Below are 23,264 nucleotides of genomic sequence, written 5' to 3'. Positions count from 1 at the left end.
CCCCAAACTCCCAATCCCTCCCTCCCCCCACACTCCTCCCGCTTGGCAATCACATGTCTGTTCTCTATGTCTGAGAGTCTGTTCCTGTTTCACAGATAAGTTTACTCGTGTCATGTTTTAGATTCCACGTGTCAGTGCTACCATATGGTACTTGCCTTTCTCTTTCTGACTCACTTTACTTAGTATGGTCATCTCTAGGTCCATCGATGTTACTCCATGTTGCTGCAAATGGCATTATTTCATTCTGAGTAAGGTACCACATCTTCTTTATCCACTCATCTGTTGATGGACATTCAGGTTTTTTCCATGTCTTGGCTACTGTGAACAGTGTGGCTATTGTTTATGTATTTTTACTGTAAGGTGTCTCAATTTCTCTCTGAATGTACATAAGGGATAAATTATAAATCGATGAAAATAAATGTTTTAATGTAGTTTGTCAGCTATCTAATGTAGTCAGACTTTTACTGCTAAAGTCTGGGAGTGAGGACACAAGATTTCTAGTCTCAGAGGTATTATTATTATTAAATTGGTTACATTCTCTTGGCTTTATTTATTTATAAAGTGGTACCTGCACTTGCTATGGGACTCTTGTGCGTTTCAACTTCTCAGTGATAATAGTAACACTATGAAAATTAGATTAAAATGGTAAGGCTAAGAGCAAGCACTTACATGACACTTAAGTGCCACGTGCTCTTCTGAGTGCTTTATATGTATTAACTCATTTAATGAAATTAAATACTGAGTGGGGGGAGACAAAGCCCTGTGCCACTCCATAAGGAAAACTGCATGTTACTGTGTGGTAATGCACTTTCAAAATGTTAACAGCGATGACAGAAAAGAGGATGGTGTTGCATTACCTTTATTTTAGTGCTCATTTATGGAGCACCTACTAAGAAGAAAACACAGTACTATTGATAGGTGCTCTGGGAGGGACAGAGAGAAATAAATCCCTTTAAGATCCCAATCATTCAGAGGCTCATATCCTAGGGGTTGGGAGATGGAAGTAGACACAAATATGTAAAAATGTGAAAATATATTAGGATATGAGACATGCTACCATAGAATATGAAAGAAGGAGGGGGGGGGCGGTCACCAATGAGACCTAGAAGGCACCTACACTGCCTTACCAAAAAATGCCTAAAGGAAATCCTCTACCGTCAACCCCCTGGCCTTTCTCCTTCTCTGATCCTGTATTCTGGTCAATTACAACTTCATTCCCCCACCCCACCCCCCTTAAATAGCTTCCATTTCTTAGGCCCATTTTCTTCTTTCCATCTTTTTGGTGGGGGGAAGGTCAGGAAATGTTTCAGACCTACATAATGGTATAAAGAATACTACATCCATGGACCCATCACCCAACTTCAGAAATGTTACCCTACAGGTACAGTTGAAGCCCGGTACATACCTGTGTCCTCCAGAAAGACATGCCCAAGTCCAGGTCCCTGGTACCTGTGAATGTGACCTTATTTGGAAACAGGGTCTTTGCAGTTGTAATTACATTAGGATCTAATTTAGTGAAGTCACCCTGGATTTGGGATGGGCCCTAAATGGACTGGGTGGTATCCTTATAACAGAAAGAGTGAGATTAGAGATACACAGACACAGGGAAGAAGGTCATGTGAAGACTGGAGTTATTTTGTCACAAGCCAAGAAGTGCCAGAAGCCACCAGAAACTGGAGGTGGCAAGGAGGATTCTCCCCCAGAGCCGCTCGCTTTCAGACTTCTGACCTCTAGAACTGGTGACAAAATAAATTTTATGTTGTTTTAAGCCACCTCCGTTGTGGTAATTTGTTACGGCAGCCCTAGGAAGGTAAGAGTAACCCTTCCCAGTTGAATTCTCCTCTCTCCCTCTCCACTGTCCTAAGCAGGTGTTTATCATCCTCATACATGCCTTTCTACACGTTACATATGCATGCATTCCTTCCACGCGTACCTTTCACTACATATATGTATCTATAATCAGTGATTGTTTTGCATGTTTTTAAACCTCATATTCATGATATCATAATGGTTCTATCCTTCTGAACCTAGTTTGTTCCCTCATCCATGTTTTCTTCACTGCCACCATCCAATCCCTGCCCTGCCAGGAGGTTTTCTGTATCTCAGGGCCTTGAGAATTCTAGTCTCGTGCCCATTCCGGCCTTTACTGTCCCATTCAGCTTACCCAAAATTGTACCAAGTCACTGAACAAACGATGGTCTCACCACAGGAGAAACTCAGTCCCTCACAACATCCGTCCACCGCCCCATGCCCATCATTGCTCTACGATGTGATGCTGAACCTTTGAGATTCTTCAGAGCCACCTGGAGGACATGTAAAGCTCTGACAGCTGGGCCACCTTCAGAATAATGATCCAGTAAATCTGGAGTGGGGCCTGAGAAGCTGCACTTCTAACAAATTCCCAGGTGATGCTGGTGCCGCTGGTCTGTGGCAGCTCAGTAGCTCTATCTGGTCTCCAGATCAGCGTGGTCACCCACTGGTTCCTCTCACTAAAATGAAGTAGGGGCTAGACCTCCATCTCTCTCTTTACATAAATTGTTTGTCAATTGATATATTAACTAACCTGTGGCTGCAATAAAGGGCTTCCTGATAACTTGGTTGGTAAAGAATCCACCTGCAATGCAAGAAAACTAAAGAAAATGGTTTCAATGACAGTAAAGGGGACCAAAACAAAAAGATACAAGATTCGCATCAGTGTTACACATCTAAAAAATCTGCGGCTTATTCACGGCTAGCAAATTTTTATTTTTAACATGAGCAAACACAGTCAAATGTATCTGACAAATGTAAGGAAAAAAGTCAGATGTCAGTGGATGAGACATTTCACATGATGAAATCTGGAACAAAACCAGTGTTGATAGAATTCCCACTGGCTACCAAGAAGCCGAAAATCTCAAATTCGTGAGGGGCAAGTTCATTGTTTCTTCCTCCATCATGTCTTTCTATGCTTGACAGCTGTGGGATGAACTAAGAGTCAATTAACAATTGAAAACCAGGCGGCAGTCCCAAGATGGCAGAGGAATAGGACGGGGAGACCATTTTCTCCCCCCACAAATTCATCAAAAGATCATTTGAATGCTGAGCAACTTCCACAAAACAACTTCTGAATGCTGGCGGAGGACACCAGGCACCCAGAAAGGCAGCCCGATCTCTTCAAAATGAGGTAGGACAAAATATAAAAGGCAAAAACTGAGACAAAAGAGTTAGGGGCGGAGACCCATCCTGGCTAGGGAGTCAGGAAAGAGGAGAAGTCTCCACACGGAGGGCAACATAACCAGGAGGAAAAAAAAAAAAAACCCACAGAATACGCGCCTAACCACAACTGCCAGTGGAGAAGTGGCCCAGACACTGGGGTCCACCACCAGTGAGTGGGGGCTGGGCAGGGAGGCGCAGGCTGCATAACTGGTCCTTATGGTAAGCACCGGGCCTGAATGCCCTGAGGACAATCTGAGGGAGCTAACGTGAGACAGCAACCCAAACCGTGGGATCGCCAGAGAGACACACAAAAAGACCTTTCTCACAAAAGGCTCTATCGTCACCCCTGGCACGCTCACAGAACAAAGGATTGAGCAAATACCAAAGGAGAGCAAGCCAGCTGCCATATAGGGCCCTCCCTCCCTGGAGGCAGGGAGGCAGGCGAGAGATAGCCAGAGCCGGAAGGCAAGGGGCTGCTGCAATCTTGGCCCCGGAGATCACATCTTCCACCAAACTGTGCGCAGGCTCCCAGTTGCTGACCTCGTCTTCTTGGGATCCTAGATGGCTGACATCTGCCAGGAGTGTCACAGCCTGAGATCAGCTCCCCAGAGGGGACACACGGCACACCTGGAACTGTGCTCTCGTGGCACACCCAGGAAACTGAGTGGCGGGGACCAGGCAGGTGAGTAAGACGCAGGGCCCACCTGGGACAGTGCGCTCACCAAGCACCCAGTCGCCTGAGCTGCTTGGACCTGGGAAGGGCACAAAACGCACAGCCTATCCGGGTCTGTGCCCTTGTGGAGCACCTGAGAACCTGAGCGGCTTAGACCTGGGAAGTGCACGAAACGCAGGGCCCACTTGGCACTTGGGACAGTGCCCTTGCAGAGCACCCTGGAGACTGATCAGTCTAGACCCGGGAAGCACATGCTGCCTCGGACTGTGGCAAACCCAGTGTGGTCCATCCACTGCGAGCACTCCCCACACCCGCCAGCGGTATTTGTCTGCAGTGTCCCTCCCTCTCCACAACACAACTGAACAAGTGAGCCTAAATAAGCGGCCACCTTCGCCCCCTTGCGTCACGGTGGAAATTAAACACTGAAGAGACTTGCAGAGGAAGCCAAAATAAACAAAGAAGGGGGACCGCTTTGGAAGTAACAGGTACAGCAGATTGAAACCCTGCATTTAATACTGGAGACATTTGAGGGGCACCTATGGACCTTGAGAACAAGTACAAGCCAGAACAAGGGATGATCTGACACTGAACAGTCCCCACAATGCCCAGAGAAATTCCTAGATATATGTTTACTGTTATCACTTTTTAATTTTTTGTTAATTTAGTTCTTTATTACTCCTTTAACTTGCGTTTTTATAGCCTCCTATTACGTTTCCCCCCAAACCCCTATTTTTTAGAAAACAAATTCCATAGTTTTTGATTACTGTGATTGATTATGTTTTGTATTTTTTATATTTTACTTTTGAGAGTCTAACCTCTCTGCCAGGTTTCTAACCTTTGCTTTTTGATATTTGTTATCAATTTTGTACCTCTAAGAGTCTAATCTTCAGTATCCATTTTCACTTAAGGATTTGATTACTGGCTTGACTGCTCTCTCCCTTTTCTCCTCCAGGTCACCTCTATCGCCTTCCTCCCTCCCTCTTCTCTTCTGTAGATAACTCTGTGAATCTCTCTGGGTGTTCCAGGCTGTGGAGAGCACTTAGGGATTAGATTAATGGCTAGACTGTTCTCTCCCCTTTTGACTCTCCCTTTTCTCCTCCTGGTCACCTCTATCTCCCTCCTCCCTCTTCTCTTCTCTATATAACTCTGTGAATCTCTGTGGGTGTTTCTGGCTGTGGAGAACTGTTTCACCAATAAACCTAGGGGTTTTATCTTCTATGCTGTGTGGATGGAGAAGTCTTGAGGCTACTGTGAGACAGGGACCGAAAGCCAGAGGCAGGAGGCTTAACTCCAAAACTTTAGAACATCAGAGAACTCCTGACTCCAGAGAACATTAATAGGCAAGAGCTCACCCAAAAGTCTCCACACCTACACTGAAACCAAGCTCCACCCAAGAGCTACCAAGATCCAGTGCAAGAGACACCACAATAATTCTCCAGCAAAACAGGAACCCAACCTTGAACTTTAAAAGACGGGCTGCCCAAAGCCACACTAAACCCACAGACACCCCAAAACTCACTACTGGACACTTTATTACACTCCAGAGAGAAGACATCCAGTTCCACCCACCAGAACACAGACACAAGCTCCCCCAACCAGGATACCTTGACAAGCCATTAGTCCAACCCCACCCACAGGGAGAAGACTCCACAATTAAGAGGAACCACGAACTTCCAGCCTGCAGAAAGGGCACCCCAAACAGCAATCTAAACAAAATGAAAAGGCAGAGAAATATTCAGCAGGTGAAGGAACATGCTAAAAACCCACCAAACCAAACCAAAGAGGAGGAGATACTTGAAAAAGTATTCAGAATAATGACAGTAAAGATGACCCAAAATCTTGAAAACAAAATGGAGCTACAGATAAATAGACTAGAGGCAAGGATCGAGAAAATGCAAGAAATGTTTAATTAAGGACCTAGAAGAAATAAAGAAGAATCAACCAATAATGAATAATGCAGTAACTGAGATCAAAAGCCCTCTGGAGGGAACCAGCAGTAGAATAAGTGAGGCAGAGTAGAGGATAGGTGAGGTGGAAGACAGAATGGTGGAAGTAAATGAGGCACAAGGGAAAAAAAAGAATTAAAACAAATGAGAACAACCTCAGAGACCTCTGGGACAAAGTTAAAAAGCCCCAACATTCGAATCATAGGTGTCCCAGAAGAAGAAGACAAAACGAAAGTGCATGAGAAAATACTTCAGGAGATAACAGTCGAAAACTTCCCTAATATGGGGGAGGAAACAGCCACCCACGTCCAAGAAACCCAGAGAGTCCCAAGCGGGATAAACTCAAGGCAAAACACCCCAAGACACAAATTAATCAGACTAACAAAGATCAAGCATTTAAAGCAGCAAGAGAAAAGCAACAAAAAGCACACAAGGGGATCCCCATAAGGATAACAGCTGATCTTTCCATAGAAACTCTCCAGGCCAGAAAGGAATGGCAGGACATACTTAAAGTGATGAAAGAGAAAAACCTACAACCAAAATTACTCTACCCAGGAAGGATCTCATTCAGATATTCAGGAGAAATCAAAAGCTTTATAGACAAGCAAAAGCTGAGAGAATTCAGCACCATCAGCACCACCAAACCAGCTCTTCAACAAATGCTAAAGGATCTTCTCTAGCCAGGAAACACAGTAAATGTTTATAAAATCGAACCAGCCCCCGCAAATGTAAATGGCAACAGGATCGTCTGCTAAGTCACTTCAGTCGTGTCCGACTCCGTGTGACCCCATAGACGGAAGCCCACCAGGCTCCCCCGTCCCTGGGATTCTCCAGGCAAGAACACTGGAGTGGGTTGCCATGTACTTATCAATAATTACCTTAAATGTAAACGGGTTAAATGCTCCAACCAAAAAGACTGGCCAACTGGATAAAAAAACATGACCCCTATATAAACTGTCTACAAGAGACTCACCTCAAACCTAGGGACACATACAGACTGAAAGTGAAAGGCTGCTGGAAAAATATATTTCATGCAAATGGGGGCCAAAAGAAAGCAGGAGTAGCAATACTCATATCAAATAAAATAGACTTTGAAATAAAGACCATGATAAGAGACAAAGAAGGACACTACATAACAATCAAAGGATCAATCCAACAAGAAGATATAACAATTATAAATACATATGCACCCAACATAGGAGCACCTCAATACAGAAGGCAAATGCTAACGAGTATGAAAGGGGAAATTAAGAGTAACACAACAATAGTGGGGGACTTTAATACCCCCCACACACTTATGGATAGATCAACCAAACAGAAAATTAGCAAGGAAACACAAGCGCTAAATGATACAATGGACCAGTTACACCTAATTGATATCTATAGGGCATTTCACCCCAAAACAATGGAATTCACCTTTTTCTCAAGTGTACACAGAACATTCTCCAGGATAGATCACATCCGGGGTCATAAATATAAGCCTTGGTAAAATTTTAAAATAAAATTGAAATCATTTCAAGCATCTTTTCCGATCACAAGGCGGTAAGATTAGGTGTCAAGTACAGGGGGAAAAAAAAAACTGTTAAAAATACAAACATATGGAGGCTAGCCAACACAATTCTGAATAACCAAACAGATCATGGAAGAAATCAAAAGGGAAATAAAAATATACAAAGAAACAATTGAAAATGAAAACACGACAACCCAAAACCTATGGGATTCAGTAAAAGCAGTACTAAGAGGGAGATTCATAGCAATACAAGCCTACCTCAAGAACCAAGAGAGACATCAAATAAACAACCCAACTTTAAAGCAAGTAGAAAAAGAAGAAAAGAACCACCCCAAAGTTAGTAGAAGGAAAGAAATCATAAAACTGAAAGCAGAAATAACTGAAAAAGAAACAAAGGAGACTGTAGCAAAAATCAACAAAACTAAAAGCTGGTTCTTGGAGAAGATAAATAAAATAGACAAGCCATTAGCCAGACTCATCAGGAAAAAACGGGAGAAGAATCAAATCAATAAAATTAGAAACGAAAATGGAGAATCACAACAGACAACCCAGAAATACAAAAGGTCATGAGAGACTACTATGAGTAGTTACATGCCAACAAAATGGACAACTTGGAAGGAATGGACAAATTCTTAGAAAAGTATAACTTTCCAAAACTGAACCAGGAAGAAATAGAAAATCTTAAGAGGCCCATCACAAGCACGGAAATTGAAGCTGTAATAAAAATAAAAAAAAAAAAAAACCTTTCAACAAACAAAAGCCCAGGACCAGGTGGCTCCACAGGTGAATTCTATCAAAAACATAGAGAAGAGCTAACACCTATCCTACTCAAACTCTTCCAGAAAATTGCAGAGGAAGGTAAACTGCCAAACTCATTCTATGAGGCCACCATCACCCTAATACCAAAACCAGACAAAGATGCCACAAAGAAAGAAAACTACAGGACAATTTATCACTGATGAACAGAGATGCAAAAATCCTCAACAAAATTCTAGCAAACCAAATCCAACAACATATTAAAAAGATCACACATCATGACCAAGTGGGCTTTATCCCAGGGATGCAAGGATTCTTCAATATTCACAAATCAATCAATGTGATACACCATATGAACAAATTGAACGATAAAAAACATATGGTTATCTCAACAGATGCAGAGAAAGCCTTTGACAAAATTCAGCACCCATTTATGATAAAAACTCTCCAGAAAGCAGGCATAGAAGGAACATACCTCAACATAATAAAAGCCATATACGACAAGCCCACAGCAAACATCATCCTCAATGGGGAAAAACTGAAAGCATTTCCTCCAAAATCAGGAACAAGACAAGGGTGCCCACTCTCACCACTACTATTCAGCATAGTTCTGGAAGTCCTAGCCACAGCAATCAGAGAAGAAAAAGAAATAAAAGGAATCCGGATTGGAAAAGAAGAAACAAAACCCTCCCTGTTTGCAGATGTCATGATCCTCTACGTAGAAAACCCTAAAGACAGCACCAGAAAGTTACTAGAGCTAATCCATGAATATAGTAAAGTTGCAGGATATAAAATTAACAGAGAGAAATCCCTTGCATTCCTATACACTAAGAAAACAGAAAGAGAAACTAAGGAAACAATCCCATTCACCACTGCAACAAAAAGAATAAAATACTTAGGAATAAATTTACCTAGAGAAACAAAAGACTTTATGAAACACTGATGAAAGAAATCAAAGATGACACAAATAGATGGAGAAATATACCATGTTCGTGGATTGGAAGAGTCACTATAGCGAAAAGGAGTACACTACCCAAAGCAATCCCTCTCAAGCTACCAACGGTATTTTTCACAGAACTAGAACAAATAATTTCACAATTTGTATGGAAACACAAAAAACCTCGAATAGCCAAAGCAATCTTGAGAGAGAAGAATGGAACTGGAGGAATCAACCTGCCTGACTTCAGACTACACTACAAAGCTACAGTCATCAAGACAAACCAATGTGCACGGGGATGACCTGGAGGGAGGATATGGGGAAGAGGGAGGTGGGAGGGGGGTTCAAGAGGGGGAACACATGTACACCCGGGGCAGATTCATGTCAATGTATGGCAAAACCAACCAATATATGAATGTAATTTGCCTCCAATTAAAAAAAATAATGTAATTAGCCTCCAACTAAAATAAATAAATTAAAAAAAAGACAGTATGGTTCTGGCACAGAGACAGAAATATAGATCAATGGAACAAAATAGAAAGCCCAGAGACAAACCCACACACCTACGGACACCTTATCATTGAGAAAGGAGGCAAAACTATACAATGGAGAAAAGACAATCTCTTTAAAAAGTGGTGTGGGAAAACTGGTCAACCACCTGTAAAAGAATGAAACTAGAACACTTTTTAACACCACACACCAAAATAAACTCAAAATGGATTAAAGACCTAAACCTAAGACCAAAAACTATAAAACTCTTAGAGAAAAACATAGGCAGAACACTCTCTGACATAAATCACAGCAAGATCCTCTATGACCCTCCTCCCAGAGTAATGGAAATAAAAGCAAAAATAAACAAATGGGACCTAATTAAACTTAGAAGCTTTTGCACAACGAAGGAAACTGTAAGCAGGGTGAAAAGGGAGCCCTCAGAATGGGAGAAAATAATAGCAAACGAAGCCACTGACAAAGAATTAATCTCCAAAATATACAAGCAGCTCATGCTGCTCAATTCCAGAAAAATAAAAGACCCGATCAAAAAATCAAAAAACGACCCAAGGAACTAAACAGTCATTTCTCCAAAGAAGACATACAGATGGCTAACAAACACATGAAAAGATGCTCAACATCACTCATTATCAGAGAAATGCAAATCAAAGCCACAATGAGGTACCATCTCATGCCAGTCAGAACGGCTGCCATCAAAAAGTCTACAAACAATAAATGCTGGAGAGAGTGTGGAGAAGAAGGGAACCCTCTTACACTGTTGGTGGGAATGCAAACTAGTACAGCCACTATGGAGAACACTGTGGAGATTCCTTAAAGAAACTAGAAATAGATCAGCCATACGACCCAGCAATCCCGCTGCTGGGCATACACACTGAGGAAACCAGAGTTGAAAGAGACACATGTACCCCAATGTTCATTGCAACACTGTTTACAATAGCCAGGACACGGAAGCAACCTAGATGTCCATCAGCAGATGAATGGATAAGAAAGTTGTGGTACATATACACAACCGACTATTACTCAGCTATTAAAAAAAAAGAATGCATTTCAGTCAGTTCTAATGAGGTGGGTGAATCCGGAGCCTATTATACAGAGTGAAGTTAGGTCAGAAAGAGAAAACAGCAATACAGTATATTAACGCATATATATGGAATTTAGAAAGATGGTAATGGCAACCCTATATGCAAGACAGCAAAGAGACACCGATGTAAAGAACAGACTTTTGGACTATGTAGGAGAAGGCGCGGGTGGGACGATATGAGAGAATAGCATTGAAACATGTATATTACTATATGTAAAACAGATGACCAGGGCAAGTTTGATGCATGAAGCAGGGCACCCAAAGCTGGTGCTCTGGGACAACTTAGAGGGATGGGGTGCGGAGGGAGGTGGGAGCGGGGTTCAGGATGGTGGGACACATGTACACCCATGGCTGATTCATGTTGATGTATGGCAAACACCACCACGATACTGTAAAGTAATTGGCCTCCAATTAAAATATATAAATTAATTTTGAAAAATTGTAAACCAGTAACATGCAACAGTGACTTTCTAAATCTAAGAAAACAGTCAGTCCAACGTATGCCTGCTAAGTCAAAAGAGAAATTACCACATTTACCTCTCGCAACACAGAGCTTTGGATACGTCGTCAATCACTCACCCCTCACACCAACGTCCTCTCCCACTCGCCAAACACCAAAATGCCTGCTTTGTTGTTGTTGGTTTTTCTCGAGAGAGACTTATCTGATAAGTCTTTCCACCTTACAAGCCTGTGCTCTCTCCATCAATCACACTCTTAAACTCCCAGACTCTCAGTTTCCATATCCATAAAAGGAAGAGATGAAAGACAGGAAAAAGCAAAGCAAGAAAGAGAGGAAGGGATAGGTAAGATATAAGTTGCCTTAATGACCAATTCAGCGATGAACAACAATCTCACCATGACTAATTTGCTTTTCTTTTGACTGTCCCATGAACTAGAAAAACTTACAACTGAAGAAACAGGTATCAGTCATTAAATGTGCTCCCCCTTGAAAATTTTTCACTTACTACACCTTTGTCAATAGTCACATTCTCAAAGGCATTTTTTGCTTTCTCCCGGTTAGGACAAAAGACCGTATTTCTGCAGCTCAGTGCCGAAGGCCCAGCTAGTGCACATTCCAGTCACCTTTAGTCGCCTGATCCGATTAACTGCGTTCCAGACAAACAGTGGTCTCTGCTGCTGCTGCTGCTAAGTCACGTCAGTCATGTCCGACTCTGTGCGACCCCATAGACGGCAGCCCAACAGGCTCCTCTGTCCCTGGGATTCTCCAGGCAAGAATACTGGAGTGGGCTGCCATTTCCTTCTCCGTGGTCTCTGCTGCTGCTGCTGCTGCTGCTGCTGCTAAGTCACTTCAGTCGTGTCCGACTCTGTGTGACCCCATAGACGGAAGCCCACCAGGCTCCCCCGTCCCTGGGATTCTCCAGGCAAGAACACTGGAGTGGGTTGCCATTTCCTTCTCCAATGTGTGAAAGTGAAAAGAGAAAGTGAAGTCGCTCAGTCTGTCCGACCCCTAGCGACCCCATGGACTGCAGCCTACCAGGCTCCTCCATCCATGGGATTTTCTAGGCAAGAGTACTGGAGTGGCTTGCCATTGCCTTCTCCGGTGGTCTCTGCTACCAGGTCTCAAAAACTTCCCACGTGGGGAAGCCTTACAGCTACAGCTCAAAGGATCTGTAGCTGTGAATGAAGTACATTTCAGAACATGCTGCGTTCTATATTATCTAGCACACAAAGTATTACTAACATTAAGCTGTTTTGAAACTAGACTTTAACCAAGTTTTAATTATCTTGGGGAGAAAATTTTAAAATGTATTTCAGGAATGGTGGCTGGGTGATACTCAGAGCTGCACACAGATACCTGGGTTCTCCGCGGCTGTCCTCTGCTGGGTTCAGGTCCTTTTCAGGTCCTTCTTCTGGTTTTTCATCGCTGTCCTCCTCTTCACCTTCAGCTTCTTGGACCTCATCAGACTCTTCACACTGATAATCACTCGCTTCTTTTGTAAAGTCTAATACAGAATTTGGGACCGGAACTTCACGGAAAAAAATAACCCAATTTATAATCAGTAGCCACATCCAGTACTCTACCCCCAGGGAGGAGAGAAGTAGGTGAAGAAAGAATAGCTGGGCACCTTCCTAGAGGTTGGTGCGACACCTTCAGGGCCCTCACATTTCTGCAGCTTCAGGGTTTTCAGGGTGAGGTCTTTACCACCTTTCCAGTAGATCTCACACCCTGTGCTGCTGATTATTTCTGGCCCTTTGGAGAAGAAGGGATCAGAATCATCTGGGTCTGACCGCATTTGTATGTTTTTGTCAGAACTTTGTTGAAAAAGTACTCCTTTCCCTTACAAAGAAATTCTCCTGCGAAGCTCATTGGTTCCTGGACCCCTGAGAAGTTTTATTTTTACATCTTTCAGGGGCTCCAGTACAAGTTCATCATTTTCCCGGATCATGCTACCGAGAACCTTTAGGTTTTTAAATGCCATCAACCAAAAGTGAGGGATGCCCTTTGTTTCCCTTTCCCTTCAGGCTCTCTTTCCGTCTCCTCCCAGGCTCCTTCTGGAACAGGTACTGGCCACTAACATTCACCTTCTGTGGGCTCATGAATTGCACTGATGATGTCAGCTCTCTTATCAAACAGAGGCTGGCAGAAGGCAGCATACTTTTCGCCAAGACCGTAAAGGTCTTTATAGAATTGGGCTTCCACTTGTGCAAATTATGCGTGGAGGTTTTTGAGAGCTTTGACCCGCTGCTTAACCATGAGAGGCCAGTGCTGAGCGCGGCCTGCCTTTGAGCCTGACGCCCCCACAGGGTCCACAAGGGCCTGAGGGCCCGGCCGCCACTTGCCCACCTCGGCCCTGCCGGGACCACAGGCCTCAGCCTCCCAGGACTCAGAGGCAACAGCCAGGGCGCCACCCTCCCAGAGCTCAGCCTGCATCGCGGATTCCTCTGACTTCTGGGATGCAGCCCCCTGGACCCTGGGACCCTGAGGCTCCCAGGGTGGGGCGCCCTCTGCTTGGTACTCACCCTGTGAGGCCGCGCCTCCCTCTCCCAGATCTTCCTGCTCCTGCGGAGGCGCGGGACCCTCTCCAGGGCCTGAGGGAGGCTGGAAGCTGTGCCTGACCATCGGGCTGGCGCCAGGGGGCCAGACCAGGGCATGGTCATCGTAGGAGAAACTGTGTAGAAGGCACTGGACCAGACCCCAGAACACAGGCCCACACTGCTCCAAGGGGTCCCCGTGGCCTTCAAGCATTGCTGCGACTTCCTGCTCACTCTCGTCATCCTCTTCTGCATCCTTCTCCTCCTCGACCTCTTCCAACAGGTGCTCCTCCTCCTCCAGGTACTCCAGCTCGAACTCAGACTCCTCCTCCTCCTCTTCCTCCTCCTCTAATGGCTCGATATCCCTCTCCTCTTCCACTGTGGCCTGTGGCCCACCGTGCCCCCTGCGAAGGGCTCCTGACACCCCCGGGGAGGGCAGAAGGGCTGCGGCCTCCTCGACCCCATCCGTCCCCTCCCAAGACGGTGCCGGGACCCCAAGGGGACTGGGGTCACGGCCCGGCCTGCCACCAGCCCTGTCCAGGCCACCCGGGATCCAGTCGTGCTCCTCTGTGGCAGACATGGCAAGAGAGACGTGCCAGACCGTGATGGGCCCGCAGTGATGTCCACAGGGAAGATGGCGGCCGCCGGGATGAGAGTCACGAGGAGTTGCCATTGGCAACGCTGACCTCAGGGTGGGGGAGGGGTGGAAAGGGTGGGGGCGGGGCGGGGTGGGGAGGGGAGCGGCGGGGGCGGGGAGGGGAGGGTGGGGAGGGGAGGAGCTGGGCGGGGCGGGGCGGGAGGGTGGGGCGGGGTTGGGCGGGAGGGTGGGGCGGGACGGGGCGGGGCGGGGAGGGTGGGGCGGGGCGGGGAGGGGAGGGGAGGGCGGGGCGGGGCGGGGCGGGGAGGGCGGGGCGGGGCGGGGCGGGGAGGGCGGGGCGGGGCGGGGCGGGGAGGGCGGGGCGGGGCGGGGAGGGCGGGGCGGGGCGGGGAGGGTGGGGCGGGGCGGGGAGGGTGGGGCGGGCAGGAGCTGGGCGGGGCGGGGGCGGCAGAGATGTCAGCTGCACAGGGAACAGGAGTCTGTGAAGGTGCTGGTGTACACCCCGCTACAGGAATGGCAAGGGGGCGGCCCGCAGACCCGCCCACCAAGATCGAGGCTGAGATGGTGGCGGACAGGCGGGAAAGACCCTGAAGGGCTGGCGACGGTAGGTGGAGCTTGAAGGGTCAACCGGGGACCACTTCCTCCAGAGCCAGCTCTAAGCTCATTTGCCAGGGGTCAAGGTGATGGACAGGGAGGCCTGGCGTGCTGTGATTCATGGGGTCGCGGAGAGTCGGACACGACTGAGCGACTGAACTGAACTGAACTGAAGGATTGGCATGATCGCCATCCAGTGAGTGGTCAAGGCCCTCAGCTTCCCTGGAGGCCTGACAGGCCCAGGTCACACTGTAAGCCCACAGGAGTCCCTTCCTTTTCATTCCATCATTGCAAAAGCAAAATTACAGTGTCCATATGGGGGAGCGGGCGTGCCCTGGTGTATGGGAACCTGGATGTGGTGCCCAGTTGCCCCGCTGGGACAACTCACACCAGCAGAGATACAGTTTTTCAAAAAAGAGAGAAAAAGCGAAGGTGTATAGATCAAATATCAGCAACTGTTTAAAACCTCCTGTGAGAGACAGAAAGAGAATTTGGTAGTTTTAATGTTACTAAAGCTACTTAGTAAGAGCATACAACGTTGACATGGATGCCGATGAGAATGGAGAGTGGAAGAAGCAGTAAAAATTGGACTGAACCCTGTTTCATCAGGGCTCCCCCAATTCACTTCAAGGCTCCATGACATGAAGAGAGAGTGACTTATTTCAAGACTGCACTAAGCACCTGCTCTGCACTAAACAGTTACACACACCCCTCCCAAATTCATATTTTGAACTGCTTAGCCACCTCACACCCCAGATGATGGGCGAGTAGAAGGATATGTGCTCATCTCCTCCCGTGAGAGCACCAGAATTGCAACTACCTGCTGAACAACCATCGACAGGAGGATGCTGGAAACTTCCAAAAAGAGATACCCCACGTCCAAAGACAAAGGAGAAGCTCCAGTGAGATGGTAGGAAGGGTGCAATCACGATAAAATCAAATCCCGTACCCACCGGCTGGGCAACCCACAAACTGGAGAACAATGATACTCAAGAAGTTCTCTCACTGTTGCGAAAGTTCTGAGCCCCACATCAGGCTTCCCAACCTGGGAATTTGATAAAGGGGCTGGGAATCCCCAGGGAATCTGACCTTGAAGGCCAGCGGGCTTTGATTATAGCACTTGCACAGGACTAGAGGAAACAGAGACTCCACTCGTGGAGGGCACAAACGGAATCTTGCACGCACCACGACCCAAGGGAAAGGAGCAGTGACCCCAGAGGAGACTGATGCAAAGCTACGTGCTACTGTTGGAGGGTCACCTGTGGAGGCCTGGGTCAGCAAGGGCTCATGGCAGGGACGGGGACACTGGCAGCAGCAGTCCTGGAAGGTCCCCGTTGAGTAAGTCCTCTTGGACTTGCCATTAACCGTACCACAGAGCCCATAGATCCCAGCCCTGGTGGGATGCCTCAGGCCAAGACACTAACAAGAAGGGAGTATAACCCCACCCATTTGCAGACAACTGAATTAAAGATTTACTGACCAAGGCCCTGCCCACCAAAACGAGACCCAGTTTTCCCCACCCTGTCCTTCCCATCAGAAAGCTTACGGAAGCCTCTTAGCCTCATCCACCAGAGGGCATGCAGAAGAAGCGAGAAGATAAACAATGGAGAAGATGCAAGAATACTTTACCAGAGACCTAGAAGAAGTAAAGAACAAACTGAGATGAACAAAACACTAGAAGAAATCAATAGCAGAATAACTGAGGCAGAAGAATGGATAAGGGACCTGGAGGACAGAATGGTGGAAATCACGGCTGCGAAACAGAATATAGAAAAATAATGCAAAAAAAAAAAATGAAGACAGCGTAAGAAACTTCTGGGACAATATTAAATGCACCAAAGGGGTCCCAGAAGGAGAAGAGAGAGACAGAAAGGACTCAAGAAAATACTTGAGGAGATAATAGCTGAAAACTTCCCTAACATGGGAAAGGAAAGAGTCAGCCGAGTCCAGGAAGGGCAGAGAGCCCCAGGCAGGATAAACCCAAGGAGGTTTATTCAAGGAGGATAAACCCAAGAAGGTATATTGGTGACTGTATCCACCAATACACCTAGTAATCAAACTGACAAAAATTAAAGACCAAAGATAAAATATTAAAAGCACAAGGGGAAAATGACAAATAACACACGAGGGAACCCCCATCAGGTTATTAGATGATTTCTCAACAGAAACTCTGCAAGTCAGAAGGGACTGGCATGACATATTTAAAGTGATGGAAAGGAAGAAACTCCAACCAAGAATACTCTACCCTGCCAAGATCCTCATTCAGATTTGATGGAGAAATCAAAAGCTTTCTGCACAAGCAAAAGCTAAGAGAATGAAAAGACCTACAGAAAATAAACCCAAAGCAACTAAGAAAATAGTAATAGGATCACATATGTCGATAATTACCTTAAGTGTAAACGGGTAAAATGCACCAACCAAAAGACATAGACTGGCTGGGTGGATGAAAACATGCGTGCATGCACTTCCACTTACCCCATCAGTCTGCTTAGCCCCCAAATTGTACGTAATCATTTTATATTGTTAGATTAATCGTGCTCCCATTATGGCTTGCAACTGTAATTTCCTTTTATTTTTTGTCTGGCTATTGATTGTGAAACCTGATAAACATCTTTTACTATTGTGAGTATGTAACTATTATTCACTTAATACCATTGTGTCATGATTGGTCAACAGAAAAATAATAGAATTCTGTGTCACCAAAAAAAGGCAAGAGGAACCAGAGATCAAATTGCCAACATCCGTGGGATCCGAGAAAAAGCAAGAGAGTTCCTAAAAAAAATCTGCTTTATTGACCACGCCAAAGCCTTTGGCTGTGTGGATCCCAACAATCTGTGGAAAATTCTTCAAGAGATGGGAATACCAGACCACCTTATCTGCCTCCTGAGAAATCTGTGTGCAGGTCAAGAAGCAACAGTTAGAACCGGACGTGGAACAACAGACTGGTTCCACATTGGGAAAGGAGTACGTCAAGGCTATATATTGTCACCCTGCTTATTTAACTGATATGCAGAGTTGTTGTTGTTGTTTAGTCACTAAGTCGTGCCCGACTCATTTGTGACCCCGTGGACTGTAGCCTGCCAGGCTCCTCTGTCCATGGGATTTTCCCAGGCAAGAATATCGGAGTGGGTTGCCATTTCTTTCTCCAGGGGATCTTCCCGACCCAGGGACTGAACCCAGGTCTCTTGCATCTCCTGCACTGGCAGGCGGATTCTTTACCACTGAGCCACTGAGGGAAGCAGAGTACATCATGCGAAATGCCGGGCTGGATGAAGCACAAGCTGTAAGCAAGATTGCTGGGAGAAATATCAATAACCTCAGATACACAGATGACATCACCCTTGTGTCAGAAAGTGAAGAAGAACAAAAGAGGTGCTTGATGAAAGTGAAAGAAGAGAGTGAAAAAGTTGGCTTGAAACTCAACATTCAGAAAACAAAGATGATGGCATCCGGTCCCATCACTTCATGGCAAATAGATGGGGAAGCAATGGAAACAGTGACAGACTTTATTTTCTTGGGCTCCAAGATCACTGCAGATGGTGGCTGCAGCCATGAAATTAAAAGACGCTTGCTCCTTGGAAGAAACGCTGTGCCCAACCTAGACAGCATATTAAAAAGCAGACATGCCTTTGCCGACAAAGGTCCGTCTAGTCAAAGCTATGGTCCTTCCAGTAATCATATACGGATGTGAGAGTTGGACCATAAAGAAAGCTGAGCGCCAAAGAACTGATGCTTTTGAACTGTGGTGTTGGAGAAGACTCTTGAGAGTCCCTTGGACGGCAAGGAGATCCAACCAGTCAGTCCTAAAGGGAATCAGTCCTGAATATTCACTGGAAGGACTGATGCTGAAGCTGAAACTCCAATACTTTGGCTACCTGATGCAAAGAGTCGACTAATTGGAAAAGACCCTGATGCTGGGAAAAATTGAAGGCAGGGGGAGAAGGGGACGACAGAGGATGAGATGGTTGGATGGCATCACCGACTCGATGGACATGAGTTTGAGCAGGCTCAGGGAGTTGGTGATGGACAGGGAAGCCTGGGGTGCTGCAGTCCATGGGGTGGCAAAGAGGTGGACAGGACTGAGCGACTGAACTCAACTGAACTGAACTGATATCACAAACACTACCATTTAATAGAAAAACCTGTAATCACTGTTTCAAATCCAGAATTTTCTGGGATTTTTTTTGAAAAATACAAATGCCCAGGCAATAGCTTTTTTTATCCAAAGCTACAGATATGTTTCTAATGAGCTACATGTTTAAAAACAACTAGACTATAGGATGATCTTTTACTTTTATCTAGTTTGTTTCACTTTTTCTATTTCGTATTCAGTGCCCCCATTTCATTTAGTTTATGTTTTCCAATTTTTCCATCTCTCTTTCTGATGCTCTTTCTCAAGCCTTTAGCAAGCATAGTAGAAAAGCTTTTGTGTGTGTGTATACACATATACATAGTATGTATATCTATTTTAGAAAACTTACGAGTGTTTGCCTAACTAAAAAATTTGTTATATTTTGATTCCATTTGTTTCACTTAGCATGAATACAACGATAGATTTCTAATTTTAAAAAATAGATATGCAACAAAGGTTTACTATATAAAGCACAGGGAACTATAGTCAATGTCTAGTATAACCTATAAAAGAAAATAATTTGAAAAATAATATATGTGTGTAACTGAATCAGCTTGCTCTGCACCTAAAACACTGTAAGTCAACTGGACTTCAAGAAATACATATATATTAAGAAAAAAGGGCTGGGATAATCCATCCAGAGGTGCCATTCGTTTTCCATGGCTCGAGAACTGGGCATATTGGAGAAGTGAATCGAAAAACAGTGGGGATAATTACCCCTTCCCTACAGAGAACATATGTAATATGGGTTTCTTGCTTTATATCAGCCTTGTTTTATTTTACCTTCACTCATAAACAATGTTTTCAGTGAGGATAGTCCATCTGGTCCCATGTTGTCAAGCCCATTTATAAGTGGCAAAGACTCAATTTAACTTTATGAGCTATATGTCAGAGCGCCTATGCCCACTGTAGGATATTTAATGACAATGGCTGCTATGGTCTGGAGAACTGAAACACCGCAGTGATAAGATGGTTAAGGAAAATATACCTATTGGCTAACTTCAGTAGCTCCCTTAACACTGTAGGGACATCTTTTAAAAATTTAGTGTTATCCTCAAGTTTCCTCTATTTCGTGCCCCAGTATTAAGGTCAAAAAACTTTCCTGAAGGACGCATTTTAGCAGATGTTGAAGTCAATTCCCAATCTATTTGTAGAAGTCTAAGCCAATAAGCACTTGTTATCTTTAAAAAACATTAGTATGCTATTGTGGTAAATGTCACCTTTTTAAAGGGTATACTTCACAGGCATTTAGTCCATTCACAATGTAGTTCAGCCATCCCCTCTGTTGTGTCCAAATAAATTATCACTCCAAAAGGAAACCCCATGCCCAGTAAGTAATCAGTCCTTCTCCATTTCCCCCTCACTGCAACCAAGCTCTGAAAACCAATAATCTGCTCTCTGTCTCTACGGACTTACCTTTCCTGGATAGTTGCTACAAATGAAATTGTACAGTATGTGACCTTTTTTGCCTGGCCTCTCTCACTTGGCATGATGATTCTGAGTTTCATTTGGGACCTCATTCCTTTTTGTGGCTGAACGCTATGTGCTGTACAGAGGGTCACTTTAATGTCTGTGTTTGGTGCAATGTAGGAGTCCAACTTCATTCTATTGCATGTGGATACCCTGCTGTCCTCGTACCACTCTGGGGACAAGACTTGCACTTCTCACCAATTAATGATCTGACATCCCTGCAGAAAATCAATTGAGGGGAGGTATCTGGGTTTATTTCTGGCCACGCTGTTCCATTCCATTGATCTGTGTGTCTATCATTATCTCAGTACCACACTGTCTTGATTACTGTTCCCATGGCAAGTTCTGATACAGGGTAGTGGACTACTCCAACTTTCTCTTTCAAGATTGTCTTAGCTATTCCTGGTCTCTTGCAATTCCACATAAATTCTAGGACCAGCTTTTTTTTTTCTGCAAAATAGGTCACTGGCATTTTGAAAAGGATTGCTTTTCATCTGTAGACCTTTTTACATAGGCTTCCCATCTGTATATTAAGACCTCAAATTTTCTAAGCTGCCTTGATGCCTTTGAGCCTCAAATACCCCACTGGCCCAACTGTGCTTTCTCCTGCTCTCACCTGCAATGTCCCCCTCCCTGTGGGAAAACTACCCCACCCAGCTGATTCTCTCCTATCAGCCAGACTCGCTGCACTCTGCCCATTCTTCCAGCCACCAAGCTTTACTTCCCTGCCAGGCAGTGCAATGATTCCTACAGGACAACGATCTCCTCGTGTGGGAACCCTGGTGTGCCCCATCCTCTTTATCTATTTCCCACGGTCCCTGCCGCTTAACTCTACTCCAGAGCCTCACTCCCCCATTGTCCTGCATGGCATTCCCTGTTGTCCACCAGGCTGTGAGGACCTGAGACTCACAGCTGTCCGTCTGTCAGTGTCGTGTGCTTGGCCATCTCAGACTTCTTAGGGTAGGGGATCCCTCCTTCATGAGTAGGGTAGATGGGAGATAAACAGAACTTTTGGTGTCACAACAGGATGGCCCAGCCACGACCTGGGAAGCCTGAACAGCTTTAACTCGCTTCTCTTTTGCTAACTAAAAGTTTTGTTAGTTTAAGGTGGTGGTGACCTGGGCTGGAGCTGCCAAACGTGCCTGGATTGTGCTTTGGCTTGTACCTGTTCTGTTGCCTCTCGACCTCGGCCGTCTCCTCCCACCCTAGCTTGTTGTTCTAGCGCCTGAGGAGGGAACTATGGTGAATTGACTGTATCCTGGCCTGAGGTGGGCTGTTCTGCCCCCTTTGCCTGGCACCTCCAAGGATGCAGTCTGAGGCTGGGGATCATCAATGAATCCATAGAGTGGAAGTCTAGGGAGTGTTCAGCCGATAGTGACAGGGGGTGCTGATGACACAGCTTCATAACTGTTGCGCTTTTGATTCCCACTTTCCAGGAGCCGGCCTGGAGTCTTTGGGGATAAGAAATCCAGTATAGTAGGGTGGTCACTGAAGATGGATCATGGGGTGCAGTAGGGGCTGGATCATGGGGCAATCATCCTGGTTGCTTCTCAAGTGTGCCCATTTCAAGCAAGGGTAGCAAACTTTCCCGTCTCCTTTGCTGTTGCTTTCCAAGTGAAAGCCACTCAGTCATGTCCAACTCTTTGCGACCCCATGGACTATACAGTCCTTGAAATTCTCCAGGCCAGAATACTGGAGTGGGTAGCCTTTCCCTTCTCCAGGGGATCGTCCCAACCCAGGGATCGAACCCAGGTCTCCCGCACTGCAGGAAGATTCTTTACCAGCTGAGCCACAAGGGAAGCCTTGCGGCTTCCCTGTGTTGCTTTCCAAACACATTTGCTTTCTTGGCTGTGTGCTCTACAGATGTTAGTCAGGTCTAGCTGTTCCGTTCCTTGATCTCATTATTGGTCTTCTATGTGCCTGTCCCTCACTGAAAATGGAGTGTTGAAGTCTCCAAGGACTATTTAGAACTATGTACTCCATTCAGTTCTGTCACTTTTTGTTTCATATATTTTGGGAGGACCCAGCAGGACCTTATGGATATATAGCTCATACATCTCCTTTATGTACTGATTTTTTATTAATATAGAAATCTGTTGATATTCTGTTGAAAAAAAAAGAGGGTCTGTTAAAATCTGTTTCATCTAATACCAGTATAGCCACTGCAACTCCCACTTTGGGACAATTTGCATGGATACCATTTCTACCCTTTTGTTTTCAAACTCTTTTTGAATCTAAGACAAGACTCTTATATTAATAGATAACATATACTGGGTTACATTTATTGTTAATCCTCTTTGCCAATCTGCCTTTTCATTAAATAGTTTTATCTGTTGGTACTGCAGAGATTTGGGGAAGGAAATGGCAACCCACTCCAGTATTCTTGCCTGGAGAATCCCAGGGACAGAGGAGCCTGGTGGGCTGCCGCCCATGGGGTCACACAGAGTCGGACACGGCTGAAGCGACTTAGCATGCATGCATGCATTGGAGAAGGAAATGGCAAGCCACTCCAGTATTCTTGCCTGGAGAATCCCAGGGACAGAGGAGCCTGGTGGGCTGCCGTCTATGGGGTCGCACAGAGTCGGACACGACTGAAGTGACTTAGCAGCAGCAGCATTGCAGAGATTATTTCCAAGGAAAGATTTTCCCTAACATTTTCTAACTTTCCACATGTCAGCCCATTTTTGTTCCATCACTCCTCAATTACTGTCTTTTTCTGTGATTAATTGAAATTTTCTCTTGCACAAAGTGACTATCACTCTTTTTCTTTACTTTTTAAATATTTTTTAAGTCTGGAGTTTTTAAATTTGTGGGTTTTTTTTTGGGGGGGTGTTATGCTGTGAATTATAATTATTATCTTACCTTTAA

General features: G+C 45.3%; 1 protein-coding gene across 2 annotated transcripts; it reads right to left on the bottom strand.

Annotated features, from left to right (window-relative positions):
* Positions 1–3: 3 nt before the first annotated feature.
* On the bottom strand, positions 4–14,282 carry LOC129564461 (uncharacterized). 2 transcript variants are annotated; one of them, XM_088833680.1, is made up of 3 exons: positions 13,591–14,282; positions 12,425–12,596; positions 4–1,449 (listed from the first exon to the last, which is right to left on the bottom strand). In XM_088833680.1, the coding sequence occupies exons 1-3, from the start codon at positions 14,273–14,275 to the stop codon at positions 1,371–1,373; spliced, it is 936 nt and encodes a 311-aa protein (XP_088689806.1). In that variant the 5' UTR covers positions 14,276–14,282; the 3' UTR covers positions 4–1,370. The 2 variants fall into 2 exon arrangements, with proteins under 2 accessions (XP_088689806.1, XP_055294444.2); XM_055438469.2 differs by lacking the exon at positions 4–1,449 and adding an exon at positions 1,469–2,955.
* Between the last annotated feature and the right edge of the window lie 8,982 nt (positions 14,283–23,264).

The sequence above is a fragment of the Moschus berezovskii genome, chromosome X (genome assembly GCF_049115385.1).
Source record: "Moschus berezovskii isolate FMDL1 chromosome X, NW_MosBer_1.0, whole genome shotgun sequence".
Classification (NCBI taxonomy): domain Eukaryota; kingdom Metazoa; phylum Chordata; class Mammalia; order Artiodactyla; family Moschidae; genus Moschus; species Moschus berezovskii.
This window is presented reverse-complemented; position numbering and strand designations above follow the sequence as displayed.